General features: G+C 53.3%; 1 protein-coding gene across 1 annotated transcript in view; it reads right to left on the reverse strand.

Moving 5' to 3' along the window:
* Positions 1 to 1,369: 1,369 nt before the first annotated feature.
* The window catches only part of NOTCH3 (notch receptor 3), a 41,522-nt gene continuing 15,098 nt past the window's right edge, over positions 1,370 to 27,793 (reverse strand). Inside the window, exons 13-33 of the mRNA XM_015123166.3 lie at positions 27,430 to 27,622; positions 27,200 to 27,351; positions 26,857 to 26,970; positions 26,249 to 26,404; positions 23,527 to 23,752; positions 22,893 to 23,094; positions 22,613 to 22,760; positions 22,002 to 22,186; positions 21,296 to 21,428; positions 20,960 to 21,217; positions 20,758 to 20,876; positions 19,447 to 20,012; positions 15,359 to 15,691; positions 13,080 to 13,234; positions 12,738 to 12,960; positions 12,492 to 12,576; positions 9,279 to 9,441; positions 7,830 to 8,134; positions 7,412 to 7,559; positions 4,204 to 4,301; positions 1,370 to 3,456 (exon numbers count right to left, since the gene is read on the reverse strand). Of these exons, the coding sequence (XP_014978652.3) occupies positions 2,404 to 3,456; positions 4,204 to 4,301; positions 7,412 to 7,559; positions 7,830 to 8,134; positions 9,279 to 9,441; positions 12,492 to 12,576; positions 12,738 to 12,960; positions 13,080 to 13,234; positions 15,359 to 15,691; positions 19,447 to 20,012; positions 20,758 to 20,876; positions 20,960 to 21,217; positions 21,296 to 21,428; positions 22,002 to 22,186; positions 22,613 to 22,760; positions 22,893 to 23,094; positions 23,527 to 23,752; positions 26,249 to 26,404; positions 26,857 to 26,970; positions 27,200 to 27,351; positions 27,430 to 27,622 (5,015 nt within the window). The 3' untranslated portion in view covers positions 1,370 to 2,403. The remainder of the gene's footprint in view (positions 3,457 to 4,203; positions 4,302 to 7,411; positions 7,560 to 7,829; positions 8,135 to 9,278; positions 9,442 to 12,491; positions 12,577 to 12,737; positions 12,961 to 13,079; positions 13,235 to 15,358; positions 15,692 to 19,446; positions 20,013 to 20,757; positions 20,877 to 20,959; positions 21,218 to 21,295; positions 21,429 to 22,001; positions 22,187 to 22,612; positions 22,761 to 22,892; positions 23,095 to 23,526; positions 23,753 to 26,248; positions 26,405 to 26,856; positions 26,971 to 27,199; positions 27,352 to 27,429; positions 27,623 to 27,793) is intronic.

Consider the following 27,793-nt stretch of genomic DNA (forward strand, 5'->3'; position numbering starts at 1 on the left):
GAGTGGATACATGAACCAATTGGAGTCAACAGAAAAATCAACTACAAGGTCGAGTGCAGTGACTCATGCCTGTAATCTCAGCACTTTGGGAGGCCAAGGTGGACGGATCATCTGAGGTCAGGAGTGTGAGACCAGCCTGGCCAACATGGTGAAATCCTGTCTCTACTAAAAATACAAACATTAGCCAGACATGGAAGCGGGCACCTGTAATCCCAGCTACTCAGGAGGCTGAGGCAGGAGAATTGCTTGAACCCAGGAGGCGGGGGTTGCAGTGAGCCGAGATTGTGCCATTGCACTCCAGCCTGGGTGATAAGAACAATACTCTATCTCAAAAAAACAGGAAGAAAGTAAATAAAAGTAAAATACTAGAAGTTTCTCTCTCCCCTGGAAAGAGCAATATGGCACCTATTTTGATAACACAGAGAGAGGGCTGGAGCTGTGTGATGTAGGGAAGAGAGGTTGTACTGGGTGGAGGATGTAGATGAAACTGATGCCCAGAGAAAGTTGTAGAGATGAAGAGAAACTGAGCCATTGTTGACTACATTTGAACCACTAGATCAAATCTTCCCTGAAGTTGGTCCTTTTAATTTATATGAGCTAATAAACCCCTTTCTTGTTTAAGCCAGGAGGCTTTTGTGTCATTTGCAACCAGGAGCACTCCAACTGACAGAATCAACGAACACTAAATCCTATCCTCCTTTCCTGAAAACACCAGTGTAAACCGAACCTTGTCTTGGAGCATGATTGGTTGTGAGAAACAGAAACCCACCGAAGCTGGCACAAGTAAAGAAGTATTTATTACATGGGTCCAAGGTTATCTCCAAAACCCAAAGGAGCATGAAGTAAAAGTGAAATTCATGTAGAACCATCATCAGACACTTAGAAAGCAATTAACAAATACCTGTTGATCTCAATGGAATGAACACTCATTTAACTGGAATTGATACTGCATTGGGAGCTGAGAGAAACCCCCCAGCCCTCAAACGGTCATTTGAGCTCTCATTTCTGATTCTCCCTGAATATTAGCTTCATTCTTCTGCACTCTTTGCTCATCTGTTTGCCCACCACCTCAAATTGGCCACTGATATTTCTAAATCTAATTGTGACCTTAAGAGCTCCACCAACTGACCAGTTTCTTAGCCTCTCCATTAAAGAAGGTTCTTGAGCAAAAGAATCTGATTGGCTCAACTTAAGTCAGGTGACCACCACTGATCCAGTCGGTAGTCATCTGCCAAAAGAGGAAGCATAAGTAGACTGGCAAGTCAAATGTATTTACCCCAAGATGGGAGCTCAAGTTAGCGCTGGGTGGGGGAGATAGAAGTCCCACTGCCACCACTCCCCACCTTACCTAGACACAGACCAACAACACTGAGTGTTAACTATTCCTTTATTAGGTGGTGAGGGGAGTGGGGGCTGTACAATGCAGGGTTTGGGAATTCAGCTACACAGGGATCGTGACCAGAAGCCATATTACAAAAATAGCCTAAAAATACTTATATTCTGCCATGAGGCTGGGCCAGGGGATTACCAGGAAGAGGAAGTACCACTCAGGCAGCTCCTCCTCTTCTTGTAGTCCCACATTTACAGGGAGACAAAGGAATGCACACATCTCCCCTGGCTCCCATTTCCCACCAGCAGCCCCCTAGTTCCCAAAGGGAGGTGGCCAAGGGTGGGGCTGGGGCAGAGGGAGTTGGCAGTGGGCCCTTCCCCAGCAAGGCTATGGAACACGTCCCATCTGGAATGCAGTGAAGTGAGGGAGGTGGGGTGGGGAGGAGGCTCCCAACTCTCCCCCAACCCCTGGCCCCAGTGGGTGTGCCCAAGGGTGCCTCCTTGGTACATACCTGGGTCGTGTACTCGGTACATGGATCCCAGTCATGCCTGTATACTAGGTACACAGAATCCAGCTTGGCCGAAATGGGCCCACAGACTCAGCCCCACGGGGGCACTGGGGGGTTCCCAGGGGGAGGGAGCATCTCCATATATATATTTTGTAAAAAATAATAATAATAAGTTTGTTTAAATGAATTTGTTTCTATACAAAATGTAAAAAAAAAAAAAGAAAAAGAAAAATAATAATAATTCATTCATGTCAGAATGTAAGGAAATGAGAGGCCAGAAGGAGAGAGAAAAGAATGAAGGAAGAGAGAAGTGGGGAGGAAGGAGTTCCCAGACTCTTCACAAGACTGAGAGGGCGGGTGGTAGCCCCTACCCATTATAAATAAAGGAAGACTGAAGCCCTGGGCTGATGACCTATCTTGGTCACACTGCAAGGCAAGGATGCAGGAGGGCTGGTGAAGAGAGAAGAAGATGACAAAGACTAAAAGGAAGGAAGAGACAGAGAAAGAAAGGAGGCAGGACAGGGGTCTCTTTAGCACCCCCAAGATCTAAGAACTGACGAGCATCTCAGGCCAACACTTGCCTCTTGGGAGTGACTTCCGGCTGGGGCCCCAGCTGGGTCTGGGCCTGAGCAAGGGAGCTGGGAACAGACAAGGGAAGTGGCTGGGCAGGCAGTGCCCCAGTGGCGGTGGCCATGGCCCCGGTGGCAGTGGCTGGGCTGGGCGTGGATTCGGACCAGTCTGAGAGGGAGGGTGGTGAGGGGCTGGCCCAGTGCTCAGGGGATTCAGGGGATGGGGTCAAGTAAGGGTGCTCACTGGGAACCCGCAGGAAGCGGGCTTTTGGGGGGCTGCTGTGTGCCCCAGCCGCCGGGTACTCCTCGCCATGTCCTGGGACTGCCAGGTAAGGCGGGGGCCGCTCCTGTGGGGAGACGGGGGTCCCTGGGTTGAGCAGCTGGGGTCCCGGAGCCAGTGGCAGCAGGAATGAGGGGCCTGGCGGGGCAGGTGGGGGCAGCCGGGCCCAGTCGAGGGGGACAGCCACAGGGTTCAGCAGGCCCAGGCTGAGTACACATCCTCCAGGGGGCTGGCGACCTAGACCCGCCCGGCCTGGGCCACCAAGCTGTGCCAGAGACACTGCAGTGGCAGTGGCAGCTGCATAGGGCCCCTCAAGGGGGAAGCCACCAGGGGAAGCAGGGGGCCCACCGAAAGGCCGCGGGGAGTCCAGCGAGTCCACGGGCGACAGTGTGACCGAGCTGTCAGCCAGGGGGCCCGGGCAGGCCAGCGTCAGCTTCTTGCCCCGCCCCCGGGGCCCCTGCGGCCCCAGCCCCGCCTTCCCAGGGGGCCTCCTGCTCTTCTTGGACCCCGACTGTGTCGCTTTGAGGCCGGGGAGGAAGGCCCCTGGAGGACAGAGCAGAGGCCCCAGGCCGTGGGTACCAGGGGGGCTGCGGGGCCCACTGGGTTGATCCAGCAAGCGCACGATGTCCTGGTGCAGTCTCTCCTGGGCTACATCCCGCGGCAGCCTGTCCAAGTGGTCGGTGATCTCACGGTTGGCAAAGTGGTCCAACAGCAGCTTGGCAGCCTCGTAGCTGCCCTCGCGGGCGGCCAGGAACAGAGGGGTCTCTTCCTGGGGGGCCAGAACCCACAGAGGTCAGCAAAACCCCGGTTAAGAGTAGCAAAGTCTTCCAGCCTCTTGGGGGAGCCCGAGAGCTATGAGTTTGCACACTGGAGCTTGACAGACCTGGCTGGGTTAAATCCCGGCTGCGCTGGGGGAGCCTGGACAAAGTTCTTTCCTCTAAACCACATTCATCCATCACCTACTAAGTGCCAGGGGTCAAGGCCAGGACTGGGTGAGTTAAGCGAGGTACTCACCTTAGGCATAACCTTTTTTTTTTTTTTTTTTTTGACAGAGTCTCGCTGTGTCGCCCAGGCTGGAGGGCAGTGGCGCCATCTCGGTTCACTGCAACCTCAGCCTTCCGGGTTCAAGCGATTCTCCTCCGTCAGCCTCCTGAGCAGCCGGGATTACAGGTGTGCACCACCACACCCAGCTAATTTTTGTATTTTTAGTAGAGACAGGGGTTTACTACGTTGGCCAGGCTGTCTCGAACTCCTGACCTCAAGTATTCCACCCATCTCGACCTCCCAAAGTGCTGGGATTATAGGCGTGAACCACCACACCCAGCCATTAGGCACAAAATTTAAGGGGCCACCAAAAACTTTAGTTACCAAAGTAAATTATATTTTAATGCAATGTTTGGGGTTTTGTTTTGTTTTATTTTGTTTTTTGAGACAGAGTCTCACTCTGATGCCCAGGCTGCAGTGCAGTGGCGCTGTGCCAGTGCTGACCCCCCGTGGACCAAGGGCTGGGGCTCACCTTGCTATCCTGCATGTCCTTATTGGCTCCATTTTTGAGCAGGGCCAAAGTAGCTTCCACGTTGTTCACAGCTGCAGCCCAGTGTAAGGCTGATTTCCCTGGAGGATGAAGGGGAGAGAGGTCAGGACCAGGCTCCTCTCCTGGGGCCCCCATGTCAGGAAAGCAGAAATTGTCTAGAATGTGGCCTAGGGGTAGAGGAGGCAGGCTTGCCATGAATATCCAAGTACTTGTGTCTGGATCCATGTATGTGCAAATCTGCAAAATGACTCTTTCTGTGCAATGGGGAAGTACTCTGTGTGTGTGTGTGTGTGTGTGTGCGCGTGCGTGCGCGCACGTGTATGACTGTCTATACACAGGGGGTGCTGTGTGGACCTCCTTCAGTTGAACCTAGGGTTGTGATGTCCAATACAGTAGCCAGTCACATATGGTTCTTATTTATCCATTTATTTATTTTTGAAGCAGTGTCTTGTTCTGTCACCCAGGCTGGAGTCCATTGGCACAATCTTAGTTCACTGCAACCTCCACCTTCTGGGCTCAAGCAATTTTCCCTCCTCAGCCTCCCTACTACAGGCATGTACCACTATGCCCAGCTATTTTTTTGTATTTTTGATAGAGATAGAGTTCCACTATGTGGAACCATATTTGAGCCCAAACTGGTCTCAAACTCCTAACCTCAAGTGATCCACCAGCCTTGGCCTCCCAAAGTGCTGGGATTACAGGCATGAGCCACTGTGCCCAACCTACATGTGGTTCTTTAGATTTAAATCTAATAAAATAGGTGCCAGGACCATTCGATGGGGAAAGAATGGTCTTCTCAACTAATGGTGCTGGAACAACTGAATATTCACATCCAAAGAATGAAGTTGGACCCCTACCTCACACTTTATACAAAAATTCACTCAAAATGGATCAGAAACCTAAATATAAGAGCTCCAACTATATAACTAAACATCTAGAAGAAAACATAAAGAGTAAATCTTCATGACCTTGAATTAGGCCAAGATTCTTAGATGTGACACCAAAACCACAAATAACAATAACAACTACAAAATAGATAAATTGGACATGATCAAAATGGAAACTTCTGGCCAGGCACAGTGGCTCACACTTGTAATCACAACACTTTGGGAGGCCAAGGTGGGAGCATTGCTTAAGGCCAGGAGTTTGAGATCAGCCTGGGCAACAAAGTAAGACCCCATCTCCACAAAAAATTTGAGAATTACCCAGGTGTGCTGGCACACACCTGTAATACCAGCTACTCAGGAGGGTGGGATGGGAGGATCACTTGAGCCTGGGAGTTTGAGGCTGCAGTGAGCTATAATCACACCACTGAACTCCAGCCTGAGTGACAGAGTGATACCCTATCTCTAAAAATTAAAAAAAAAAAAAAAAAAAAGGTCCATCAATACAATGGAGTATTATTCAGCTGAACTATGCTTCAACATGGGTGAACCTTGAGAACATAATGCTAACTGATAAAAAGGCAGACAAAAATGACCACATATCATATGATTACATTTATATGAAATGTCCAGAACAGGCAAATCCATGGAGACAAAAAGCAAATCACTGGTTGCACAGCGTTGGACAGATGAGGGGCTTGGAAGATGATGGCCAAGTGGTGAGAATTTCTTTTTCAGGTGATGAAATGTTCTAAAATTGATTGTAGTAATAGTTGTACGACTCTGATTATACTAAGAGCCATTGAATTGTACACTTTAAGTGGGTGAATTGTATGGCATGTGAATCATATCTCAGTAAAGCTGTTTTTTGTTTTTTGTTTTTGTTTTTTTTGAGACGGAGTCTCGCTCTGTTGCCCAGGCTGGAGTGCAGTGGCCAGATCTCAGCTCACTGCAAGCTCCGCCTCCTGGGTTTACACCATTCTCCTGCCTCAGCCTCCCAAGTAGCTGGGACTACAGGCGCCCGCCACCTCGCCTGGCTAGTTTTTTGTATTTTTTAGTAGAGACAGGGTTTCACCAGGTTAGCCAGGATGATCTCGATCTCCTGACCTGGTGATCTGCCCGTCTCGGCCTCCCAAAGTGCTGGGATTACAGGCTTGAGCCACCGCGCCCGGCTGGTTTTTGTTTTTTTTTTTAAAGGCTGGGCACAGTGGCTCATGCCTGTAACCCCAGCACTTTGGAAGGCCAAGGCAGGCGGATCACCTGAGGTCAGGAGTTCGAGGCCAGCCTGGCCAACATTGCGAAACCCTGTCTCTACTAAAAATACAAAAAAAATAGCCAGGCATGGTGGCGGGCGCCTCTAGTCCCAGACACTTGGGAGGCTGAGACAGGAGAATCACTGGAACCCGGGTAGTGGAGGTAGCCGTGAGCCAAGATCACACCATTGCACTCCAGCCTAGGCAATAAGAGCGAGACTCTGTCTCAGAAAAAAAAAAAAAAAAAAAAGCAACACAAGGAGAAAAAGAATTAAATGAACTAAAACATTTAGTTCTTCATTTGCCCCAGCAACATTTCAAGTCACCACATGTGGCCAGTGGCTACCATATTGGACAGTGCAGAGAATAATTCCATCATCACAGAAAGTCCTATTGGCCAGCCCTGCCCTGAAGCCATGGTTCTCAACCAGGAGAAACTCCCCGACCCCGGCCCCCAGGGCATTTGGCAATGTCTGGAGACTTTTTTTTTTTTTTTTAGACAGAGTTTGTCCCCCAGGCTGGAGTACAGTGGCACAATCATGGCTCACAGCCTCAACCTCCTGGGCTCAAATGACCTTCCCACCTCAGTGTTCCGAGTAGTTAGGGCCACAGGTATGCACCACCGCACGTGGCTAATCTTTTAAAAAATTTTTGTAGAACCCACTGTGTTGCCCAGTCTGGTCTCAAACTCCTGGCCTCAAGCCATCCTCCTGCCTCTGCCTCCCAGTGTTGGGATCACAGGCATGAGCCACCACACATGGCCAGATGTGCAGGTTTATTATAATAACTTCCAGCAGGTGGAAGTAGAGTGTGTCTGTCTAACAAAGCAGGTGAAAATGAAGTGTCCAGGGGAAAGGCACTTTTTCCTAATCCCTGAGGCACCCTAAGGACTAGTGGTGACCCTGCATGACCCTGCAGGCTTCATGAAGCCTGGTTATGTGTGCATCAGCTTCAGTGATTGGGTCTCAACATGGGTATGAGTTTGCACCAACATGACCCTCGGGGCCCAGGTGACACTAACCCAGCCTAGACTTGATTCCTCTGCCAACCTACCAAGCTCATCCACAGCATTGACGTCGGCATGGCTGGCGATAAGCTCTTCCACCATGCCCTCTACTGCCAGGCGGGCCGCCAGGATCAGTGCCGTTGAGCCATCCGCCATGCGGGCATCCAAGTCTGTAGAGCGGTTTCGGATGAGAATCTAGGACAGAGTGGATGCAGCAGGAGGAGTCATGGCAGGAACAGAGGAATCAAGAACACTCCTAAGTCCCATGAAGTCTCCAACCCCCACACCCCAACCCCTGAAATTGGTGAGGTTCAGAGAGCAGCTGCTTGACAGCTACTGTACTCCCATATATCCCCATTTTCCAAATGAGAAAAAATGAGCTCTGAAAGGCAGAACTGGGGCTCAAATCCAGGTAAGTCTAAAGCCTGCCCCAGCTCCGAAGTCCAGAGGGTGTGCCTGTCTCACCTGGAAGACACCCTGGGCATCGGCTGTGACAGCTGTGTGCAGGGGAGTGCGGCCTGAGTGGTCCTGGGCATTGGTGTCTGCCCCAGCATCCAGCAGCCGCTTGGCCGCGTCAGCACGGGCATAACGGGCAGCCAGGTGCAAAGCAGTCTCGCCAGTACGGTCAGTCCGTGCCCCAAGCTGAGCCCCCTGGCAGATTAGGTCGGAGATGATGCTAGCTGATGTGTCATCTGCCTCATCCTCTTCAGTTGGCATCGGCTCCAGGGCCCCCCCACAGAAGGAAGCCAGCATTAGTGGGGTGAAGCCATCTGCGGGGACAGGAGTGTGTCAGCAGGAAGGTAAACACAGGGCCTTTTCCAGGAAATGTTATCAAGGGCACCCCATTAGGAGCTAATAGGACACATGGAAGAATGTGGATTGGCAGATCCTCCTGTCTGCACACCCACACCCAGGATGAGGATTCGTGGGCATGTGATTTATCACAGAATGACTCCTAGGGTGCGGAACATAGGACAAGGGACTCTGGGAGTCAAGCAAGTGTGCAACCTCCAGTAAATTCCCAAAGGGTTATTCCACCCTGATCCTGCACAGGGACTCTGGAACATGCATTGTACTCCAGAGTTCTAATCCAGTTCAAGGTAAAGAAACTATCCCCCTCATACCATGCATCCACTGGTTAGGAGCTGCCCCTTTCTGCCAATTCATTTCAGTATTTTAAAAGGAAAAAAAAAAAGAGCTGCCCCCAGGGACATAAAATCCCAGGCACTTCAGGCCCCAGTAGCCAGAGGGACTTCAAAAGAGAGCCACAAGTACAGGCCATTTGGAGCAAAAGCAAAATGAAGCTAAGGCAGGAATGCCCTGAAACATAGCAAAGATGGATCTGAGAGGATCAAACAACATAGACTGCTACACTGCACACACTGTACACAAGCACTTGTCCTCGTTTTTCTTAGGGAGCCACTTGCATCCAGTTCTCCATTCTCAAGTCCTGGGTAGAGACACACCTCCCCGCTGCCCCTCCTACCCTTGCCCGCTCAAGGGCAGGTAAGGGAATCAGGCTTGGTCAATTTGCATATTCCAGCCCCCTGGTCATACTGATTGGCTCAAGGATGAGCATGTGACCCTAGTCTGTCCAATCAGAATGCATCCTGAGACTTCTGCTGGCACATTAGGAAGATTTCATAAGATTGGAGTCAAAGGGTAGAGAGGGGAAAAATGAGTCCTGGATCCAAATGTGCCACTTTTAGTTACATGAGTCAATAAATCCCTTGTTTTACTTAAGCTAGCTTGAGTTGGACCTTTGTCACTTCCAACCAAGAGTGTTGCTGAACACACACCCTTCACAGAAGCTTACAGACTCCACCAGTTCTTCCCAAAACACAGACTCAGAAATAACCTCTTCCAGGTAGGATGGGTGAGGGGCATCCCTTTGGGAGGGGCACTGTCACTGACCTGGGCCACGCACATTGACATCCATGCCATCAGCATCTGCGTCGCCCTGTGGTGGTGTCAGCGCCATGGCTGGTGCCACGCGGATGTCAGCAGCAACCAGATGGTGTTGAGTCCACTGACGGCAATCCACAGCCTCCTCAGCCCCCATGCCCAGCTCCTCTACCTGGAGGGGCAGGCACCCGGAATCTCAGATCTCACCCTTTGGCTCTGGGGAGAGCCGCTGCTAGGGATGGGGCTGAGCATTCCTACAGGTTTCTCTTTAGGAGATACACATAGAGCCCTGGGAAATCATTACCATCTGCTTGGTTTTTTGTTTGTTTGTTTGTTTTTGAGGCAGAGTCTCGCTCTGTCGCCCAGGCTGGAGTGCAGTGGCATGATCTCGGCTCACTGCAACCTCCGCCTCCCGGGTTCAAGTGATTCTCCTGCCTCAGCCTCCGGAGTAGCTGGGATTACAGGCACATGCCACCGTGTCTGGCTAATTTTTTGTATTTTTAGTAGAGACGGGGTTTCACCATGTTGGCCAGACTGGTCTCGAACTCCTGACCTCAAGTGATCCGCCCCTCTCGGCCTCCCAAAGTGCTGGGATTAACAGGAAATCAATGTGTGCCACAGCCCAGGATGCTAATAAAAGGAAGACACAAGATTTCTTTCTTTTTTTTTTTTTTTTGTCTTTTTAAGTAATAAATGGCTTTAGTTATTTACGTATATATATTTTTAGAGACTGAGTCTCACTGTGTCACTCAGGCTGGAGTGCAGTGGTGCAATCATACCTCACTGCAGCCTCAACTTCCCGGTCTCAAATGATCCTCCCACCTCAGCGGCCCGAGTAGCCGGCACTATAAGCACACAGTATAAGCAGCTTGGGATAGTATCTGATCCAGGTTCAAGTTCCAACCCCGCCCCTTAGTAGATGGAAGTCTCTGGGCAAATCACATTAAAGCTCTGAGCTTCTCATTGGCAAAATCAGGATGACGCAGTCATTCCACCATGCTAAGATACCACCACAATTACATTGGGCCACCCTTTTAATACCTCTGATACCTGCTTTGGGATGGGAAAGCAGAAAGAAAAGTCTGGGCTGGGCGCAGTGGCTCACGCCTTTAATCTCAGCACTTTGGGAGGCCGAGGCGGGCAGATCACAAGGTCAGGAGATCGAGACTATCCTGGCTAATAAGGTGAAACCCCGTCTCTACTAAAAACACACAAAAAAATTAGCCGGGTGTGGTGGCAGGTGCCTGTAGTCCCAGCTACTTGGGAGGCTGAGGCAGGAGAACGGCATGAACCCGGGAGGCGGAACTTGCAGTGAGCCGAGATCGCGCCACTGCACTCCAGCCAGAGCGACAGAGCAAGACTCCGTCTGAAAGAAAGAAAAGAAAGAAAAAAAGAACGAAAAGAAAGAAAGAAAGAGAGAAAGAGAGAAAAGTCTGGGTTGAGCAAATGTTTTTATCTGTCCACTGTAATAGATGCCTCCATTTCACAACATTAAAATATGGACAGAAGAAGGGAGTTTGTAAATTGAAGTATATGTCAATAGCTACTTTATAGGGTCCTCAAAGAGATGAAATAAGATGTTTCATGTGCATTAGAGATATTCAGTGGGTGCCTCAGTAATGCTAGCAAGGGTCTGTATGGACTGAATTGTGCCCCTTCTAAAAATCATACACTGGCCAGGCATGGTGGTTCACGCCTGTAATCCCAACACTTTGGGAGGCCGAGGCGGGCAGATCACTTGAGGTCAGGAGTTTGAGACCAACCTGGCCAACATGGTGAAACCCCGTCTCTACTAAAAATACTAAAATTAGCCGGGCATGGTAGAACATGCCTATAATCCCAGCTACTTGGGAGGCTGAGGCAGGAGAATCGCTTGAATCTGGAAGGTGGAGGCTGCAGCGAGCCAAGATCACGCCACTGCACTCCAGCCTCAGCAACGGAGTGAGACCTGGTCTCAAAAAAATCAAAATCAAAATCAAAATCATACTCTAAAACCCTAAATCATATATAAAACTTCCATGTGCCTGCATTTGGAGATACGACCTTTTTTTTTAGACAGAGTCTTGCTCTGTTACCCAGGCTGGAGTGCAGTGGTGCAATCATAGCTCACTGCAGCCTCCAACTCCTGGACTCAAGCAATCCTTCTGCCTCAGCCTCCCAAGTAGCTGAAATTACAGGTGCAAGCCACCAAGCCTGGTGAGACAGGGCCTTTAAGGGGGTAATTAAGGTTATATGAGGTTATAAATGTGGGACCCTAATCCAATAGGACAGGTATCCTCACAAGAAGAGGATGGGGTACCAGATCTCTCTCTCTCTCTCTCTCTCTCTCTCTCTCTCTCTCTCTCTTTCCTCTGTGTACACAGAGGAAAGGCCATGTGAGGCTACAGTGAGAAGGCAGCCATCTGCAAGCCAGGAAGAGAGCCCTCATCAGGAACCAACCCTGATGGCACCTTGGGCTTAGACTTCCAACCTCCAGAACCGTGAAAAAACAAATTTCTATTGTTTGAGTCACCCATGCTGCAGTTTTTTTTGTTTTTTTGTTTTTTTTTTGAGACGGAGTTTGCTCTTGTTGCCCAGTCTGGAGTGCCGGGTTCAAGGGACTCTCCTGCCTCAGCCTCCCAAGTAGCTGGGATTACAGGCACCCACCACCATGCCCAGCTCATCTTTTGTATTTTTAGTAGAGATGGGGTTTCACCATTTTGGTCAGGCTGGTCGCGAACTCCTGACCTCAGGTGATCCACCTCTGTGGGATTTTTTAATGGCAGCCACAGCTGACTCATACTGAACCCAGGGCATGACTGCATGAAATGGTGCTAAGAACTGGCTCAGAGCACTTCCAGGCTAATCCCATGCTGGACAAAATAAGAACTGACAGAGATAAGGCAGACTCACTCTCTGGGATTGGGGGACACCTTCAGAAAGAGTGCAGGCTGGCCAGGACCCAGGATCCTGGCTGGGGAGGGGCAGGACGGAATGAAAGATTTTCCACCTGCCCAGAGGGACCCTTGGGGCCCCAGTGGCAAATCTCCTCCTCCCTCTGAGGTCACAGAACCACACTAAGAAGAAAACAGCATTGCAAAGCTGTGACTATTCTCTGGAGCTAGGGAGGCGGGGACAGCGGTGGCATCCCCTGATTACACCCATCATCCATTGGGGACCCCACCCAGTACCCTGAGGGGAGGGGCCAGAAGAGGGGGCAAAGCTCAGAAGAGGGGGCAGTACCTTCAGCCGCTTGGCCTCTGGGCACTCTGTGTCCATCCAGTCTGTGGCCACCTCCCCCATCAGGCTCTCACCCTTGGCCATGTTCCTGGCAGACAATGGGAAGAGGGGATGTGAGAGGGGACACTAGAGGTGTCCAGCCGGGAAGGAGGATTTGAGGTGGGGTCAGAGGTATGAGTCAGGTCAAGGCGGGGTCCAGGGCTCACAAGGTCCCCGTAGTCAGGGACAGGGAGAGAGCAGGGTTCTCACTTCATGCCCAGCGCATCTTGGCCCACGGGTTCCCGCCGGCCCTTGTGACCAGCGGCCACGTCCTTGTGCAGTGAGAAGCCCTCGGGGAACCAGAGGGTGCTGTGCTCGCGCTTGCGCCGGGCCACCATGACGCCCAGGACGAGGATGACCAGCAGCAAGACGGCACCCGCCACTAGCAGAGGCAGCAGCGGGACGCTGGGTTCTGGAGGCTCCAGCGGCTCCCCTAAGAGTAGGAAGCAAGGGGCGGGGCTTCAGTCGAGGGCGGGGCTTTGGCATCAGGGCGGGGCTTCGGCTGCCCCCAGCTTGGTCCCCGCCACCCCCTCCCCAAGGCCAGGGTCGCACCCCGCACGTCCCGCAGTGGGTAGGGGAAGTCCAGGCGCTCCACTGCTGACAGCGCTCCCAGGTAGTCAGCAGCGCTCTGGGCATCGGGGAAGCAGTGATCATTCTCAGGCGACTGCAGGCAGAGCCGGTTATCAATCTCCAGCATCACTACCGACCTGCGGGGACAGCAGGGAGGGACCAGAGGGTTCAAGAATTGCCTGATGCACCCCCTGGCACCAAGTCCCACCTTCCCTCCCCAGCGCCTGGCTCTTCACCCACAGGTTTCCATGACCCACCTGCAACCACCTGGCATCCAACCCCACTGCACCCCCAAAACGTATCTTGCTGTGGTCAGCAGTCCCCCCAGAGCCGTGAATCCAGTGGATATTGTTTTTTGGTGTTGCACCCAGGCTGGAGTGCAGTGGCGCTATCTGGGCTCACTGCAACTTCCCCTCCTGGATTCAAGCGATTCCCCTGCCTCAGCCTCCCGAGTAGCTGGGATTACAGGCATGCGCCACCACGCCCAGCTAATTTTTTTGTATTTTTAGAAGAGATGGGGTTTTACCATGTTGGCAAGGCTGGTGTTGAACTCCTGACCTCAGGTGATCCTCCTGCCTTGGCCTCCCAAACTGCTGGGATTACAGGTGCGAGCTGCCATGCCCAGCCTGTTTTTTTTTTGTTCGTTTGTTCTGTTTTGTTTTGTTTTTTGAGACAGCCTCACTCTGTCGCCCAGATTGGAGCACAGTGGTGAAATCACAGCTCACTGTAGCCTTGATCTCCCGGCCTCAAGCAATCTTTCCACCTCATTCTCCCAAAGAGCTGGGATCACAGGCATGTGCCACCATACCTGGTTATTTTTTTTTTTTTTTTTTTTTTTTGGTGTGGGGCGTGGGGGATACAGACTGGATCTCACTATGTTGCCCAGGCTAGTCTTGAACTCCTAGGCTCAAGCAATCCTCCCACCTCAGCCTCCCCAAAGTGCTGGGTTTACAGGCCTGGGCCACTACGCCCAGCTAATGGACATTGTTTGTTTTTTGTTTTTTGTTTTTGAGATGAAGTCTCCCTCTGTCGCCAGGCTGGAGTGCAGTGGCGCAATCTCAGCTCACTGCAACCTCCGACTCCCTGGTTCAAGTGATTCTCTGCCTCAGCCTCCCGAGTAGCTGGAATTACAGGCAGGTGCTACCATGCCCAGCTAATTTTTGTATTTTTAGTAGAGATGGGGTTTCACCGTGTTGGCCAGGGCATTGTTGTTTGTTTGTTAGTTTGTGTGTTTTTTGTTTTTTGAGATAGAGTTTCACTCTTCTTGCCCAGGCTGGAGTGCAATAACGCGATCTCGGCTCACCACAACCTCTGCCTCCCAGGTTCAGGCGATTCTCCTGCCTCAGTCTCTTGCGTAGCTGGGATTACAGGCATGCGCCACCACGCCCCAGGAATTTTGTATTTTTAGTATACACAGAGTTTCTCCATGTTGGTCAGGCTGGTCCCGAGGCCGAGGGGGGAGAATTGCGAGGTCAGGAGATCGAGACCATCCTGGCTAACACGGTGAAACCCCGTCTTACTAAAAATACAAAAAAAAAACTAGGGGCGTGGTGGCGGGGGCCTGTAGTCCCAGCTACTGGGGAGGCTGAGGCAGGAGAATGGCGTGAACCCGGGAGGCGGAGCTTGCAGTGAGCTGAGATCACGCCACTGCACTCCAGCCCCAGCGACAGAGCGACACTCTGTCTCAAAAAAAAAAAAAAAAAAAAGAGATGGGTGTCTTGCTATGTTGCCCAGGCTAGATTTGAATTCCTGGGCTCAAGCGATCCTCCAAGTAGCTGGGACTACAGAAATACACCATTGTGCCCGGCTTTATCTTCCATGTCTTTAAGAAGAAGAAAATTAGCCCGGCGTGGTGGCGGGTGCCAGTAATCCCAGTTACTCTGGAGGCTGAGGCAGAGAATTGCTTGGACGCGGGAGGCGGAGGTTGCAGTGAGCCGGGCAGCCTGGGCGACAGCGAGAGACTCTGTCTCAAAAAAAAAAAAAGAAGAAGAAGAAGAAGAGAAAAACCCTACACATGTCTTTAACCACTCTGCTCAGCCATTTAGCAACCTGCCTCCCCAGGAGTCAGCGCGAGACCTGGGCAATTCTACCCCAGAAGCACTAGCTCCATCTGGAGGCATTTTTTGCTCGTCACAGCCAGGAGGCGGTGCTCCTGACATCTGGTGGTAAAGGCATTAAGTGAAATGAAACACACAAGACCTGGATCAACCGCATCTCTCCTCTCCCCAGCCACGGCGGCTCTTCCAGGTGGGATCACTCACCCGATCACCTCGGGGGCCAGCTCCCGACGGGCCCGGGGTTCGGAGCCAGGACTGGGCCGGTGGTAAGGGAAGACCATGGCCTGGCCGTGCGCGTCCAGGCGGAAGCGCAGCGAGGTGCGCAGGATGGCGCTGAGTCGCTGCAGAAAGTCGGCGCTGGAACGCAGTAGCTCCTCCGGCGGCAGCAGCACTGTGAGCACCAGCACGCCGCGGGCCAGCAGGGCCGGCACCTCGCTGGCGCAGTCCAGCCCATCCCAGCCGCACTCCTCCGTGTTGCAGCCCTGGTCGCAGCGGCCGTCCGCAAAGTGGTCTGCGCAGTACTTCTCGTACACCGGGCTGGTGGGGAAGGGTGAGGCAGAGAGGGGCGGGATCAGGGGTCAGAAGAGAGGATCCCCCTCCATGCATTCACACCATAGAGCACAAAGACTCCAGATAAGGCTTGCACAGGGGACTGGAATGTATGGACCGATGTCAGGCTTTCTGCAAATCTTGTCATTCACTGGACAATTTTTTTTTTTTTTTGAGACGGAGTCTTGCTCTGTCGCCCAGGCCGTAATGCAGTTAACATGATCTCTCGGCTCACTGCAGCCTCCACCTCCCTGGTTCCAGCAATTCTCCCACCTCAGCCTCCCAAGTAACTGGGATTACCGGCATGCACCACCACACCCGTCTAATTTTTGTATTTTTAGCAGAGACAGGGTTTTACCATGCTGGTCAGGCTGCCGTTGAACTCCTGACCTCAGGTAATCCATCTGCCTCGGCCTCCCAAAGTGCTGGGATTACAGGCATAAGCCACCGTGCCTGGCCCTTGATAATTTTTTTTTAATTGATTGATTGAAATGAGGTCTTGCTCTGTTGCCCAGGCTGGAGTGCAGTGGTGTGATCATAGCTCTCTGGAGTCTCAAAACTCCTGGACCCAAATGATCCTCCCTCCTCAGTCTCCCAAGTGGCTGGGACTACAAGCCCACACCACACTCTGGGCCTCACTGGCTAACTATTAATTAATCAGTAAATACTGGCCGGGTGCAGTGGCTCACGCCTGTAATCCCAGCACTTTGGGAGGCCGAGATGGGTGGATCACGAGGTCAGGAGATCGAGACCATCCTGACTAACACGGTGAAACCCCGTCTCTACTAAAAATACAAAACTTAGCCGGGCACGGTGGCGGGCGCCTGTAGTCCCAGCTACATGGGAGGCTGAGGCAGGAGAACGGCGTGAACCCGGGAGGTGGAGCTTGCAGTGAGCTGAGATCCGGCCACTGCACCCTAGCCTGGGCAACTGAGCGAGACTCCGTCTCAAAAAAAAAAAAAATCGGTAAATACTAACTGACTGACTGCCATGTGTTGAGCACTGCTGCAGGCACAAGAATAAGGTCCAGCCACAATTCCTGGCCCACATGCAGCTAGCATTTCACTGGGTGAAGACAGACAGTAAGGGAGATACATGAGCCAAATATACAGCATCTCTATTACTCATCAATAAAATAAAAATACAGGCTGGGTGCGGTGGCTCATGCCTGTAATCCCAGCACTTTGGGAGGCCGAGGTGTATGGATCACCTGAGGTCACAAGTTCTAGGTCAGCCTGGCCAACATGGTGAAACCCCATCTCTACTACAAATACAAAAATTAGTCAGGCGTGGTGGCTGGTGCCTGTAATCCCAGCTACTCAGGAAGCTGAGGCAGGAGAATAGCTTGAACCCAGGAGGTGGAGGTTGCAGTGAGCCAAGATCACACCACTGTACTCCAGCCTGGGCAATGGGAGAGAAATCCTGTCTCAAAAAAAAAAAAAAAAAAAATATATATATATATATATATATATACACACACACACACACACACATGAGAACATGCACACACATAGTGCTGGATGGAATTAAATGCTAAGAAGAAAAATAAAGCAGAGGAAGGGCTGGGGGTGATCAGGGAGGTGCTCACTGAGAAGGTACCACCATTTCAGCAAAGACTTGAAGGAGGTGAGAGAGGAACCATGTGGGGGAAGGGAACAGCCAGGCAGTAGGAACAGCTTGTGCAAAGGCCCTGATGTGGGATCAAGCCTGGGGTATCTGGGGAATAGCTGAGAGGCCAGGGTGGCTGGAGCAGAGTGACTGGGGGGGAAGCAGAGAAGTTGGGGATATGGAGATTAATGAGGTGGAGGGTTCCAAGTGGACAGAGAGGTACACAGAGGAACAGAAGGGGCAGGGTGTAGGAATGGACAGATGGACTGCCTAGGACAGACAGAGAGAGGGGCAGAAGAGGGGCAGAGACAGTCAGGGGCAGACACAAAACAGATAGACAGCCATATAGAGGAGCAAAAAGATTGCATGGATGGACAGATTCAGCCCAAGGATGGACAAGCAGGGGTGCAGCATACACAGAGGAATAAAAGGAATTTTATTTCTTTTTTTTTTTTTTTTGAGACGGAGTCTCGCTCTGTTGCCCAGGCTGGAGTACAGTGGCCGGATCTCAGCTCACTGCAAGCTCTGCCTCCCGGGTTTACACCATTCTCCTGCCTCAGCCTCCCGAGTAGCTGGAACTACAGGCGCCCGCCACCTCGCCCGGCTAGTTTTTTGTATTTTTTTTAGTAGAGACGGGGTTTCACCGTGTTAGCCAGGATGGTCTCGATCTCCTGACCTCGTGATCCGCCCGTCTCGGCCTCCCAAAGTGCTGGGATTACAGGCTTGAGCCACCGCGCCCGGCCAGGAATTTTATTTCTTTTATTTATTTATTTATTTATTTATTTATTTATTTATTTATTTTTGGTGAGATGTATATTTACTCTTGTTGCCCAGACTGGAGTGCAATGACATGATCTCAGTGATTCTCTTGCCTCGGCCTCCCAAGTAGCTGGGATTACAGGCATGTGCCATCACGCCCGGCTAATTTTGTATTTTTAGTAGAGACAGGGTTTCACCGTGTTGCCCAGGTTGATCTCGAACTCCTGACCTCAGGTGATTTGCCCACCTCTGCCTCCCAAATGCTGGGATTACAGGCGTAAGCCACTGTGCTCGGCTGATAAAAAAAATTCTTAGGTCAGGTGCGATGGCTCAGGCCCATAATCCCAGCACTTCGAGAGGCTAAGCTGGGTGGATCGCTTTGAGCTCAGGTGTTCAAGATTAGCCTGGACAATACGGTGAAACCCCATCTCTTAAAAAAAGCACAAAAGTTACCCGGGCGCTGTGGCTCACACCTGTGGTCCCAGCTCCTCGGGAGGCTGAGGTGTGAGGATTACTTGAGCCCAGGAGGTAGAGGTTGCAGTGAGCTGAGATCACATCACTGCACTCCAGCCTGGGCCACAGAGCAAGACTCTGTCAAAAAAAAAAAAAAAAAAAAAAAAAAAAAAAAAAAAAGGTGCCAGGTGCAGTGGCTCACGCCTGTAATTCCAGCACTTTGGGAGGCCGAGGCGGGCGGATCACGAGGTCAGGAGTTCGCGACCAACCTGGCCAATATGGTGAAACCCTGTCTCTAATAAAAATACAAAAAAAAAAAAAAAAAAATTAACCAGGCGTGGTGGCAGGCACCTGTAGTCCCAGCTACTTGGGAGGCTGAGGCAGGAGAATCGCTTGAACCCAGGAGGCGGAGCTTGCAGTGAGCGGAGATCGAGCCCCTGCACTCCAGCCTGGGCAAGAGAGCGGGACTCAGTCTCAAAAAAAAAAAAAAAGGAATTCGGCTGGGCACGGTGGCTCACGCCTGTAATCTCAGCTATTTCAGAGGCTGAGGCAAGAGAATCACTTGAACCTGGGAGGCAGAGGTTGCAGTGAACCGAGATCGCGAAACTGCACTCCAGCCTGGGCCACAGAGCAAGACTCCGTCTTGCGGGGGGGAAAAAAAAGAAAAAGAAATTATTGGATGGAGAAAAGGGCAGACAAACGGGGCAGAGAAGTGCATACGCAGATAGAAACAAGAACAAGATAGGCAGGACACATGGATGAACAGACAGACGGACAGACACATGGGACACAATGATGGGCAGATAGGGTGCACAGAGAAACAGACCGGGCAAGTGGGTGGGCAGGTAGAAAGAGAGGCAGGGCCCACGGACAGACAGACTGGGATGGATGCATAGATGGATCGATCGGGTGGATGGGCTCACTTGCAAGTGCGCTCGCGGCCACCGGCGTGGCAGTCGAAGTTGTCGTAGAGGCAGGCGGGCGAGCTGCAGGCGGGGTCGCAGCGGCTGTTGTTGAAGAGGCGCCAGCACTGTAGCGCCTCGCACTGCCGCCAGGGGTCGCCCACGCTCAGCGAGCAGTCGCCGCCGTCCCAGCCGCAGCCCGGGCTGTTGCACTCGCGGTCGCAGCGCTGGTCCCCGCGCTTGGCCTGGCAGGCGGCGCGCGGGCACCGCGGCTCCTCCGAGACCTCGGGTGCCGCGGCGGGCGCCTCGCAGCGCGGCCCGGTCCAACCCTGCGCGCAAGCGCAGCGGAAGAAGGGCGCGAGCGGCGCGGGGCGGCAGGAGCCCCCGTGGAGACAGGGGGCGGCCGCGCAGCTGGCGTTGCTGGCCCCCGGCGGCGACCCCGAGAAACTGCGGCAGGAGGGCCCCGACAACCCTGGGGGGCAGGCGCAGCGCGGTCCGCGGGGCGTCTGCTGGCATGGGACGCCCACCGGGCACTGCAGCTCCCGGCAGGAGCGCGCCACCCGCTCGCAACGCGGACCCCAGAATGGCTGGGGGTCAGGTTTGGGGAGGGAGGAAAAATAGTGAAGGAGGGGAGTGGAGGGAAGGAGGAGAAGAAATGGAGGAGAGGCGAAAAAAAGAGTCAAGGGGAGAGAGGGGGAAGAGAAGAGGTCAAGATTAAGGAAGGTTGAGACCCGCCCCCCACAACCTCCCCATGTCCCACCCAACCTCTCACCTTTCCACAACGGAGACCTCACCTGGCAGACACGCCCCGCCACCCCGCCACCCCGGGAGGCCACGTTCCCCGATTACCAGCCTCACCCCCTTTTTCCTTCAAACCTCCAGGAAATGTCGGGGGCGGGGGGTTCTTTGTTTTTGAGACAGAGTGTCACTCTGTCGCCAGGCTGGAGTGCAGTGGCGCGATCTCAGCTCACTGTAACCTCTGCCTCCCACGTTCAAGCGATTCTCCTGCCTCAGCCTCCCGAGTGGCTGGGATTACAGGCGGTTGCCACTACACCCGGCTAATTTTTGTATTTTTCGTAGAGACAGGGTTTCACCATGTTGCCCAGGCTAGTCTCGAACTCCTGGCCTCAAGTGATCTTCCCGCCTAGGCCTCCCAAAGTGCTGGGATTACAGGTATGAGCTACCACACCCGTTAGAAATGTCAGCATTTTCCAGAAACTCCCTTCCCTTCGAAGTTTCCCCTAAAGCCATATCCTCCTCCTAGACACCACGCCCCACTACTCCAGAGGCCACGCCCCTACCCCGCCTCCAAAGGCCGCCACCCACACCTACCTGGGCACAGTGACAGGTGAAGGTCAGCCCACCCCCAGGACCTGGGCTAGGACGGCACTGGCCTCCATGCTGGCATGGCTGAGACTCGCAGGGAGACAGGACAGTCTGACAGCGAGGACCTGAGCAAGCAGGAACATGTAGATCAACCACAGTGGGGGAATAACAGGCCGGGTCCCAGGCCAGCCCCTTCTCCAATGCTTACCTGAGAAGCCAGCATGACAAAGACAACGGAAACCCCCGCCTGGGTCCTGCAGGCAGTCCCGGGTGTGTGCCGCGTGGCAGGCACCTGAGCGACACTCATTGATGTCTGCCTCGCAGCGCAAACCAGTGTATCCTGGGGGACAGGTGCAGCGGAAACCACCCACCAGGTCCACACAGGTGCCATTGTGTAGGCACCGGGGCCCTGAGTCCAAGGGTGGGCCTGGGCCACAGTCATCCTCATTAATCTCGCAGAGCACGCCTGGGGGAAGAAACGGGGTGGTCAGGAAGGAATGAAGACAGCCTCCCATCCTGTCCCCCAACTCTGGCCCTGGCATACCCAGCGTTCCCGGGGGACAGGAGCAGAGATAGCGGGCCACGAGGTCAATGCATGAACCCCCATGCTGGCAGGGCTGGGAGGCACATTCGTCCACGTCGTCCTCACAGTTCTCACCATTGTAGCCAGGAAGACACTTCAGTGGGGCAAGAGAGGGACCCACTCAGCTTAGTGTGACACAGACACAACTGGACATACCCATGAAGACACAAAGAACCCCAGCACGAAAGGACACACATGGATGTCCAGCGCACTACCAGTAGGTAATCCCAGAGCTTTGGGAGGCCGAGGTGGGCAGATCATCTGAGGTCAGGAGTTCAAGACCAGCCTGGCCAACATGGTGAAACCCCGTCTCTATGAAAACTACAAAAATTAGCTGGGCGTGGTGGTGGGTGCCTGTATTCCCAGCTATACGAGAGGCTGAGGCAGGAGAATCACCTGAACCCGGGAGGCAAAGGTTGCAGTGAGCCGAGATTGTGCCACTGCACTCCACTCTGGGCGACAGAGTGAGACCCTGTCTCAAAAAACAAACAAACACCCCAGATCTACCCAGAGTGACACCCACAGATATACCAAGAGTCACAAAAGCAAAAACTCAGACACATCTAGAGACATACACACACCAAGTCACAGATGCAGAGAAACGTGTGCCCAGACACACCCAAGCATGCCCACCCTCTCTTCCCTCTCCTGGGGAGCGCCCCCTTACCTCACACATGTAGCCCCCCATATAGCCACGGCACGTCCCCCCATGCTGGCAGGGCTGGGCCAAGCAAGGGTCCACTTCCTGCTCACAGTGGCTACCAGTACGGCCCTCTGGGCACACGCAGTAGTGGGAGCTGTCTTCATCCACACACTGCCCACCCGCCTGACACAGCTGCTCCAGCCGCACCCCTGCAAAGAGCAGAGTGGCACAGGAACAGAGGTAACCCCATACATCCCCCTTCTGCCTCCATCACACACATCTTCCAACATCCTTGCTAGAATAGGTCCACAGGATCGCACCCACACTCCATCAGGTTGTCGCACATCCTTCCAGCAGGCAAGGTCTCATCACTGACACACACACACATGCCTTCCACGCTCGCAGCAGCTCGGTCACACCCTGTAGCACATATACCATCCCTGCTGTCTCACAGTGACAGACACACACACCATCCCAGCCAGTTGTCACATGCTCACACACCCACACCACTCAGTCACACACCCCATCATGCCGCATAAGCTCTGTGGCACCCCCATTCGACTCACACTAGCAGGAGGTACCTGGAGGAGCCCCCTCCCGAGGCCCCACAGCCCCGCCCGCGTGCTCCCACTCACCGATCTGGGCTGCAGCCTCCCTGCAGGGCAGGCTTCGGATGTCACAGAGACGTCCGCTCCATCCCGGGGGACAAAGGCAATAGGCCCCAGTCTGGACGCAGCGACCCCCGTTTTGACAAGGCTGGCGGCTGCACCAATCCACCAGCGTCTGGAGAGGAAGCACTCAGAGTCAGTACTGGGGGGTAGGAGGTAGTCTGGGAGAAACTGTGCTCCAACTTGGCTTCTCCCTCCTAGGATCCCAGGCAGGCTCCTCCCCCAGATCCCCAGTAACTCCACCCACCTGGCACTGCGGGCCCGTGAAGCTCTGGGGGCAGGTGCAGCGGAAACCAGGGTGGGCGGCGCTGCAGACGCCCCCGTGTAGGCAGGGCCGCGAGAGGCAAGGGTCTGCCTCATGTTGGCAGTGGGCTCCTGTGTAGCCGGGACGGCACAGGCAGCTGAACGAGTTCACGCCGTCCACGCAGGTCCCGCCATTGAAACAGGAGCTGGAGCGGAAGGAGTGGGAGGGAGAATCAGGCTCCGCCCCCTCACAGGCCCCGCCCTCCTTCCTGAGTCCCACTGGAAGCGCTGAGTTCCACTGGTGGCGCTGGGGACGTCCCACTCCCTGACCCTTATCTCCGCAAGAAGCTGCAGCCCCAGCAGAAGCCAGCCAAGTCCCTTAGCCCCAATTCGCCAGGGACTTCAGCCCTAAGGTGAGAGCCACCTGGAGGCCATGCCCTCTCAGGCACCAGAGACTCCAAGGTGACCTCCAAACAGACGCCCTGCTCCTTCCCTGGCCCTGCCCCATTAGTCATCACAGTCCGCAGTGGGTATCAAGCTGAGGACTCCCCCTAGTCCTTGCTGTCCCCACTTCGTCCCAGGTCGCAGGCCCCATCCCAAGTCAGAGTCCCTGCGCTCCAAACAGAGGCCCCGCCCACCTGGGGCTGCAGTCGGGCAGGTCCTGTTCGCAGTGGAAGCCTCCGTAGCCCGGCGGGCAGGTGCAGGTGAAGGAAGCCACGTGGTCGGTGCAGGTGCCCGGGCCGCAGGGGTTGCTCAGGCACTCGTCCACGTCGCGGGCGCATCGTGGGCCGGCGAAACCAGGGAGGCAGGAGCAGGAAAAGGAGCCCACGCCGTCTTGGCACGAGCCACCGTTCAGGCATGGGTCTGCGGACAGGAGGAAGGCAGTCTGGTCACCTACTTTGCCCCCATTAGTCCAGTCTGACTGGGATATGCCTTGGATTGAGAAGAATTCAGGAGGAAACCAGGTTCAACTGGGATGGGGTGCATTTGATCAGAGGAATCTAAATCCATCCCCTTCTGTGGCCTTGTCCCCTCCTTTATCTGGAAACCTCACCTATGTGGCAAGGGCAGGATGTTGGGAGAACCAAAATGTCCCTTTAAGCTGCCGAGCAAATGCTGCTAATTGTGCCTGATCTAATTCCTGTGCTTGGGACAAGCCAAGGACAGTGGCCATTAGCCACATGTGGCTACTGAGTTCTTGAAATTGTGACTAAATGGAGATGTCCTATAAATGTAAAATACAAACTGGGTTTCAGATTTTGAAGACATGGTATGAAAAAAAAAATAGGCTGGGTGTGGTGGCACACACTTGTAATCCCAACATTTTGGGAGGCCAAGGTGGGCAGATCACTTGAGCTCAGGAGTTCGAGACCAACCTGGGCAACATGGCAAGACCTCATTTCTATAAAAAATACAAAAATTAGCTGGGTGTGGTGGTGCACACCTGTAGTCCCAGCTACTGGGGAGGCTGAGATGGGAGGATCACTTGAGCCTGGGAGATCAAGGCTGCAGTGAGTCATGACCACACCACTGCACCCTAGTCCGGGTGACAGAGTGAGACCTTGTCTCCAAAAAATTAAAAAAAGGAAAAAATGTAAAATATCTCATTAACATTTTTTATACTGATTACATGTTGAAATGACATGTTAATATATTGGGTTAAATAAAATAGATTATATACATTTATATTTATTTATTTATTTATTTATTTATTTTATTTTATTTTATTTTTTGAGATGGAATTTCGCTCTTGTTACCCAGGCTGGAGCACAATGACACAATCTCAGCTCACCACGACCTCCCGCCTCCTGGGTTCAAGTGGTTCTCCTGCCTCAGCCTTCTGAGTAGCTGGGATTACAGGCATGCGCCACCATGCAAGGCTAATTTTGTATTTTTGGTAGAGACGGGGTTTCTCCATGTTGGTCAGGCTGGTCTTGAACTTCTGACCTCAGGTGATCCACCTGTCTCAGCCTCCCAAAGTGCTGGGATTACAGGCGTGAGCCACCATGCCCAGCCGATTATATACATTCAATAAATTAAATTTAAATATATTAAATTTGGCCAGGCACAGTGGTAGTAGTTTGAGAGGCCAAGGCAGGAGGGTGGTTTGAGGCCAGGAGTTTGAGACCAGCCTAGACAACGTAGCGAGACCCCATATCTACAAAATTAAAATAAAAATATTAGCTAGGCATGGTAGTGAGTGCCTGTAATCCTAGCTACTCAGGAGGTTAAGACAGGAGGATTGCCTCAGCCCAGGGGTTCGAGACTACACTGAGCCAAAATCGCACCACTGCACTCCAGCCAGGGCGACACAGCCTCACTCTGAATAAATAATAAATAAATAATATTAAATTTAATATCTCAAGTTTCTGTTTATTTTTAATGTGACTACTAGAAAATTTAAAATTGCATATGTGCCTTGTGTTATTTGTCTATTGGGCAGCATCCCTGGGGAATCCTCTGGAGGGCCTTTTTGTTTGTTTTTTTGTTTTTGAGACAGTTTTTCCTTGTTGCCCAGGCTGGAGTGCAATGACACGATATCACCTCACCGCAACTTCCGCCTCCCAGGTTCAAGTGATTCTCCTGCCTCAGCCTCCCAAGTAGCTGGGATTACAGGCATGCGCCACCATGCCCAACTAATTTTGTATTTTTAGTAGAGACGGGGTTTCCCCATGTTGGTCAGGCTGGTCTCGAACTCCCAACCTCAGGTGATCCACCCGCCTCAGCCTCCCAAAGTGCTGAGATTACAGGCGTAAGCCACCGCGCCCGGCCTCTGGGGGGCCTTTTATCTCATACTCTGCGCATGATATTAACTTGCTTGCTCTCAAAGACGGTGCACTCAGGCCGGGTGTGGTGGCTCACACCTGTAATCCCAGCACTTTGGGAGGTGGAGGTGGGTAGAGTGCTTAAGCCCAGGAATTGGAGACCACCATGGGCAACATGGCGAAAGGCCATCTCTACAAAAAATACAAAAGATTAGCTGGGTGTGGTGGTGCGCACCTATAGTCCCAGCCACGGGGGAGGCTGAGGCACCTGAGCCCAGAGAGCGGAGGTTGCAGTGAGCCATGATCACACCACTGCACTCCAGTAACAGAGCTAAGACTGTCTCAAAAAAAAAAAAAAAAAAAAAAGAATCAGTGCACAGACTCCAGGGTTCTAAGCCCAGCTCATTCCCTGACTCGTTCCATAGCCTCGGGCTAGAAGTCACTCAACCTTCTTGGGCCTAGGTTTCCATATGAATAAAACGGGAAAAGTAAGATAACTGTGAAGATGAAATGACAGCACAGTGCCAGGCACACAGTTCAAGCTTAATGACTGTGTTCCCCAGAGCAGCACCCCCAAGAGCTCCCCTGCACTCACTGGGGTCACAGTCATTGATGTCCTGATCGCAGGAAGGGCCAGTGTACCCTCCATGGCAGGTGCAGCTGAAACTCCCTGCCAGGTTGGTGCAGATACCATGAGGGCCACAGGGTGCGGGGCCAGCACACTCGTCCACATCCTGCTGGCATCGTGGGCCTGAGGGTGGGGAGCAAGGTCACACCTAGGGTTACAGGGTATAGAGCAGGGTCCCAGGGACCTGGGGCTCAGGAAGAACCTGCAGGCCGAGATGGGTGAAGGCAAAATAAGCCATGCTGTCATTCGCGTGGGCATTTTGCATATGCAGTTTCAGAACGGTCGTCTCCCTGTCTCAGTAGGTGGCAAATACCTACTATGAGGTCTGCTCCTCCAGGAAGCTGTACCCCAAACCCCATCCTGAATCCCAGCATCTCTAGCCCCATAGCCCTTCCTCTTCCAAGCGCTGACCCACACAGGCAGCAGATCTGTGTCCAGCTCTGTCTTTCCCAGAAGGAAGCCTCTCTCAAAGGCAGAGCTGGGGATGGTCCCCCTCCAGATCCCCAGCATCAATCCCGATAGGGCAAGGGGCAGAGGAGATGGAGAGGAGGAGGGGAGAGAAGCAGGTGACATACCTTGCCAGCCCTGGGGGCAGGAGCAGACAGGCAGCTGGCCAGGGGCAGACTCGCAGCGGCCCCCATGCTCACAGGGGTTCGGGGTACAGGGGGAGAGGAGCTCACACTGACGTCCTGTGGGGGGTGGAAGAGAAGGAAGCAGAGACAGCCTTGAGGGATTCCCTGATCCCATCTCCCCCACCTCCCCCAACCCGTCCCCACTTCGATACCCACCTCCCAAGCTCCTGGAGGGAAATGATTGAAAGCAAAAAAGAAGCCAATATATGGGGAGGAGAGAGTAGAGGAGAAGAGAGATGAGGCCAATGGTGCTGGTGGGGCTGCAGAGGGAAGGTGAGGTACACACCCTGGACACCAGGGGGGCAGGTGCAGTGGAAACCTATCCCATCGCTGCTGCACGTCCCGCCGGCCCGGCAGGGCTGAGACTCACAGGCATCTCGAGCCAGGCTCTGGCTGCAGCGGGGGCCACTCCAGCCGGGCTCACACACACAGCGGAACCTGGCAGGGGAAGGTAGTCAGGCCAAGGAGGTAGGCCAGGGAGAGAAGGCGGTGTCTGAGGTTGAGAAGGGCCCTCACCCGCCAGGTGCATCATAGCAGATGCCGTGACTGCAGGGGTCATGGGCACAGGGATGGCTCGGGGGGAGGCAGAGTGGGGGCAAGGAGCCGGGCGGGCAGAGGCAGCGGAAGCCGTTTTCCCCATCCACGCAGGAACCTCCCTCGCCGCACGGGCTGGAAGCACACTCATTGATCTCCACGTTACAAAGGGGCCCTGGGGAGTAGACAAGCAATCTCACCTCAGAACAAAGGCAGCAGGGACAACCAGGGAGGGACGATCTGACCCCACTTAGCACACCCACACCCCCGAGCAAGGACAACCTCTTTTTCGTAATGCATCAGCTCTTGTGCAAATTAGGACACCCACCTCCTCAAACAAGAGCTG

Source organism: Macaca mulatta, chromosome 19, assembly GCF_049350105.2.
Source record: "Macaca mulatta isolate MMU2019108-1 chromosome 19, T2T-MMU8v2.0, whole genome shotgun sequence".
Classification (NCBI taxonomy): Eukaryota; Metazoa; Chordata; class Mammalia; order Primates; family Cercopithecidae; genus Macaca; species Macaca mulatta.